This window comes from Perca flavescens, chromosome 10 (assembly GCF_004354835.1).
Source record: "Perca flavescens isolate YP-PL-M2 chromosome 10, PFLA_1.0, whole genome shotgun sequence".
Lineage (NCBI taxonomy): Eukaryota > Metazoa > Chordata > Actinopteri > Perciformes > Percidae > Perca > Perca flavescens.
Genome location: NC_041340.1, coordinates 12,354,662 through 12,360,542, shown reverse-complemented (window position 1 = coordinate 12,360,542; position 5,881 = coordinate 12,354,662). Strand labels below are relative to the sequence as shown.

Genomic DNA, 5,881 nt, shown 5'->3' with positions numbered 1-5,881 from the left:
GGTTAGGTTGCCATGGCAGAGATGCATGTATTATTTACTGGCAGTGTGAGTACGACTGTAAGGCAGCTTACAGGCTCTCAGTCGTTTTTAGATCTGTTCAAATGGCGAGGATTAAACGTGGTAGTAATCCATGAGGGACAAACTGGTTTGTCTGAGCTGAGTGTCTACGTCCGAATGAGAAGCGACGAGCTACACTGCAATGTTGTGGACCATGTAATGTGGCAGGGGGTTTGCAATGGAGGGGACAACGCTGATGGCTGGACAGGAGAAGCCACAGAAGCGGGTGAGGTTCCGTGTGGCTTCGGGGAACAGCGGCCGGGTGCTGAAGGAGATGTTCAAGGATGAGGGGCCTTCAGACTCCCTGGATTCAGACTGCACCAGCAGTTCGGATGCAGAACGGGCCAGCACCCCCTCTACAAGTGGAGATGGACACCTGTATGGATACCTGGGCTCCGAGCTGGGCGACAGCGAGTGTGAGCCTGATGATCTGCTCATGTACGCAGGGGCCACCAAGGACTGGATGTTCACCACCAAGAGGGTCAACATACTCAGTAAAAATGGCACTGTGAGAGGGGTCAAGCACAAAGTCAGCGCAGGTCAGACGCTGTTTGAAAACCTTCCCACTTCCAACAGTGTAAGTGAATGGCCTGGTTTCATTCTTATTGTTTAACACCATCTATGTATTACACCAGTTCCCGTCATTGTCGCCTACGTCCTCAAGTCTAGTTACAGGTAGGAGCATGTAGGTGTGTGACTGGGATAAAAGCTCACAATAGAGGACAAGGTCACAGACCAATTAAAGATTAATGATGCATTTCGTTAAGTGTTTCAAGAGAAACTAATCAGGTTAATGAATTCTCGGCACTTTCTAGTATCCCAGCAGTAAGACGTGTTTATTAATCTGAGGTAACTCTTTGGCTCGTGTGCCGATGCAAAGGTGATGTAGAGGGTCATATCAAAGAGGCCAGTTCTCGGCAAAGTGGTATTAGGTGAACAAACAGCGTCACCGTAGACTCGAAGAAGCTGCTCATCATGATTATCTTTATTTTAAGGTTCTGGTGTTTTTGCATGTTTTATAAACGTTAAAATCACGTACACATTACATTATCACCATGCCATAACTTCTTACAACATTTTTGAATGCTGTTGACTCACTTGTTTGATGTGCGCCTACAATGAACATGTAGCTTTATTTATTTAAATAATATACATGTTAATGATGTGCAGACTTTGCAACTCCATTTATACTTTCACCTGCAATTAGTAGTCTCTGTACAGTTTCCAAACTTTGTTGAAATGAATGATAACCAAAGGCTGCCTGAAAGGGAGGATAAGCACATTTAAAAGTAAAAAAAACTCTATTGTATACTTTTGGAAATTCTTGAAATAATACCTAACTGATGTTGGGGATTCCTCCTATGTGTCCCTCCTTTTGGGACAATGTGTCTGACTCCAAATAAAAGACCTATATATCCCTGCGCATTCGTTAAATTAAAATTACATTGATCCTAAGCAAGAGCCAAATAAGACAATAAGATGAAGTCAAATACATTCGTTTAATCAGTCAAGCATCGGAGTTTCAATACACAGATCTGTGGGATCACAAAGCATGCAGAGACTAAGTTTCCCTAGCAACAGGCAAAAAGCCGGAGCCGGTCCATGTATCTCTAGACCGTCAGACCTTGTGAGCCCCGTTCTACACTTCCCCTCATCTCTTATACTTTATTTCTTGGGACCCCTCTTTTCTCCAGCACAGGGAGTGTTATCTTCACACAACACCCGGCAGGGTCGAGGCCGCTGTGATGTGTCTCGTCTTCAATTGCTCTCACGCGAAGCGGTACATTCTGTTCCTGTTTCACTTGTTATTATTACTCAATGTACTTTGCTCGAGGCCACTGTGACCCTAACTATCTTATAGTTATGGCTTAAGCTAAATAAGCATACACCATAACACACTTGGTCGCTTATGGAAACCGTTTACATTCTTGTTATATTTACCTGCAAATAGTAAGAACAATATTCTACAATGACGGCAAGGCCCTACAGAGAGTAGTTTGTTTGGCTGAACATGCAACAGGAGGTGCCCTACCCTGCCTAAAGGATATTTACACCGGGAAAAGAAAAAGGCTAGGGAAATCATTAAAGATCCAAAGCAGCCGGGGTAACAGCGTCATCTCCATGTTGAGGTCGGGTAGAAGGTACCGGATACGCCAGGCCAGCATTGAGAGGCTCAGGAGGAGCTTCTACCCTCAGGCCATAGGATCCTAAATGAGGGCACTGCCTAAGACTCAAACACAAGGCCTGGGAGGGGATTAGTTACCATATTTAGGATGTCATTTGGTTGAATCCTTGCTTCACCTTGAAAAACTGTACATCATTTGAAAGCCTCACAATTCTAACAACGCCGAGCATTTTAATCCCAGTACGACTGAGACAACAGCTGCTTAATTTGTAACAGGACTGCATACAGAAGAGAAAACATTTGACTCTAAAAGAATATGTACTAGTTTTGTGTGTGAGTCGTTTGGTTCAGTATTGTTTTCAGCATTTCTGACTTTTTGATAGTTTAACGGGTTCCCTTTAAGAAAGGCTTAGGATCATGACTGTACACAAAACGGTTTACTAACATCAGCCATTTTAGGTTGAGTTTGTAATTTTTTAGCTTGTGAACAAAAAGGGAGCTCTATAAATCAGTTATGTAAGCCATTACAACATTTGGGTTCCATGAGGTGAAAAAAATATTTTGGCTGATGATGATGGTTGTCCTATATTTGGTGTTAAAGCAGTTGTTGTTGTTGTTGTTGTTGTTTATTAAGCATTACCAGAGACATTAGCTACAACTCATTAGAAAAGTGGTGCCAAACATAAGAAATGTTCCTATAAGTGAGTGGAAATATGTCAAAATTCTACTATAAGTATTGATGCAATTAGTAATGCACTTTCCTCTGAGAGGTTTTTTTAGAGGCTGATCTCTGAAGTACATAATGTATACTAAGATTTTACATCAAAATCCTGCTGCTGGGAGGCATGGTTTATTCTCTGCATAGTTCATTTGAATACTTACAGATAAAAACAAACACGTAAAAAACGTAATCATGTAACTACAATTCGGATTTCTTTTTCTCCCTCTTAGATGGAGTTATCTCTTGAATTTGGGCGGATAGTGATCTACACTACGAGTTTCCGTGTGGTGAGGACAACCTTTGAGCGCTGCGAGCTGGTCCGGAAGATCTTCCAGAACCACAGGGTGAAGTTTGTGGAGAGGAACATCGCCCTGGACATTGAGTACGGGAAGGAGTTGGAGGAGCGGTGCAAACGTGTGGGAGAACCTCCTTCATTACCAGTCGTGTTCATTGACGGACACTACCTTGGGGTCAGCTCTTCATCTTACACTAGAATAGAATACACTTTGTTGTCCCCGAGGGGCAATCTGTCTTGGGCATAGTGCTACAATCTGTTGCTTCACAACACCAGTCTTGTATAAAGTACTTGAAAGCAATACTTTAGTAAAAGTACAAGTATCTTACCAGAAAATGACTTTGGTAGAAGTTAAAGTCACCTTTAACATTACTTAGAGTAAAAGTCTTAAAGGAATACTCCACCGTTTGTTGAACTAGGGCTTATCACGGTCTACCCTGGCTGTAGATAGGGGGGCCAACGCATTTTTTGTCTCAGTGCAAGTAATTAGGTTGTTTTTTTGTCTTTTGTTGGCTCACTTTTACTCACAACATGCTAACCGGCAACATAGGATTCCATTCACTACGCTAAGCTAACTAGCGCTGGCGCTGCCGGTGTTGCACCAGACTAAAACGATGCCTGCACAAAAAATGTGTTGGCCCACTTATCTACAGCTATGGGGGGCCGTGATGAGCCCTATTTCAACAAACGGTGGCATATCCCTTTAAATATTTACTTATGTATCAAAAGTCATTTTCTGATATTAAATGTACTTTATTATTAGAAGTAAAAAAAAAAAAAAAACAATGTGATTATGAACTTTATTGTGGCTTCTTTATAGTAAAGCATCATATTCAGGGTTTCCACTCCTTCTTAAACATTTAAAATGAATGTCTGGCATTAAAAAAGAAGAACAAAACAAGGAAGAAGTAGTATACATTTTATTTAGGAAATGTAGTGGAGTAGAAGTAAAAATGTCCAGAAATATAAATAATGATGTAAATTACAGACACGTGGAAATTCTAGTTAAATACAGTGACTAAGTATTTGTACTTTGTTACATTACAACAATGCACAACACAAACAAGTACAGACAGAAAAAACATTCTTAAATTGACATAAAATTGATACAAGATCAACATAAGACATCTTAGAACATGAAGGAAGGACACAGGACTGTACAGACAATACAACATCTTAAAAAGTAACGGTAATAATTAAAGTGCAAAGTCCAAAAAGTGCTGGTGTATTTACTGCACGTCTTGCTCCTTTCTAACCTCTGACGCTAATATCTTGTACATGCACACACTGAGTTCATTAAATATTGAATTATGTTTTGCAGGGTGCTGAGAAAATACTAGGCATGAATGAATCAGGAGAGCTTCAAGATCTTCTGACAAAAATAGAGGTTGGTTTTTAGCGTTTGCATTGGAAATCCCAATCTGAATAATTGATGGTGGTCAAACAGATGATTTTCCTGTGAATAAGGTTGAGTCAACCACTTGTTATGACACATTGGCGTTTAATTAACCATGTGTTTTCATGTGTAGCACATATCAAAATCAAAGCATGAGGTAATTATAAAGTCATAATAAATTAACGCTTTGTCGTTGCCCAAAGTCACTGAGATGAACTTGGTGCAAACAGGATCAGTCATTTCCCCTCACCAGTGGTGTCATCAATAAAACATGGGCAAACTGCATTGTGAAAGATGCATGCATGTCAATAAATGACGATCAATAATGGAGGATGTGTTATTGATTCGGCCTTCAACACATTTGTTCTAACACGCCAACGCAGAGCACATCGCTCTGCGGTTGGCTACAAACTGAGATGGTGTCAACTATTTCGGTTTTTCACTGAGCTGCAGAAATGTCTGTCACACAAGCACTGGCCTTTTCTCAGGCCTTGGTTGTAATTTGGAGCCAACAAGAGTCTTCATAAGCGAATACAAAGCCGTGTTGACAATGACATTTAAGTCATGCATTCCAGTCCCTGCAGGCTATTAGTAAAAAGAGCATGCATCTCTGAAAGGTCATGCATACATTAATCAGTCCAGAACTGGCCTGCAACACGGCTTTATTGTGTATTTATATCTGCACAGTTATGCTCCAACAACATCTGAAGTTTGGATAGGAAGTTGTGATTAAAGCAATAGTTAGACATTTGGGAAATACACTTTCTTGATCTTGTTATCTAACTCTCAACAAAAAAAAGAAGCAAATAAGAGTATTTCCCAAAATGTCACACTATTCAGACTATTTTTAAGTTTTTAGTTAGTTATTCGTACCTAATTCAGCTTATTTAAAATGTTGTACCTCAAAAAATGTGGACTTTGGGAATACAAAGAAACCCAGTCCTGTTTTGCTCAAGGAATGTAGATAATTTAGCTGTCAATATTAAATGTTGGATACCTTATCTGGAATGTAAATATGTATCAATCCATTTTTCTAGAGGGTACAGCAGCCCCAGACGTGCCAGACCTGTGGGGGCTTCGCCTTCATCCCGTGCCCAATGTGCCATGGCAGCAAGATGTCCGTGTTTCGCAACTGCTTCACGGATTCCTTCAAAGCCCTCAAGTGCACTTCCTGCAACGAGAACGGCCTGCAGCCCTGCGTGAGCTGCAGCCACTGAGGATGTTAAGTGCCTGACCCAACATCCTTACTTCCGTCTCTGGGACTTTAGGCAGGACGTTCAACTGGAC

General features: G+C 41.0%; 1 protein-coding gene across 1 annotated transcript; it reads left to right on the top strand.

Moving 5' to 3' along the window:
- The first annotated feature begins 235 nt into the window (after positions 1-235).
- On the top strand, positions 236-5,881 carry grxcr1a (glutaredoxin and cysteine rich domain containing 1 a). Its single transcript, XM_028590230.1, has 4 exons — positions 236-634; positions 3,140-3,373; positions 4,520-4,585; positions 5,632-5,881. The coding sequence occupies exons 1-4, from the start codon at positions 236-238 to the stop codon at positions 5,809-5,811; spliced, it is 879 nt and encodes a 292-aa protein (XP_028446031.1). The 3' UTR covers positions 5,812-5,881.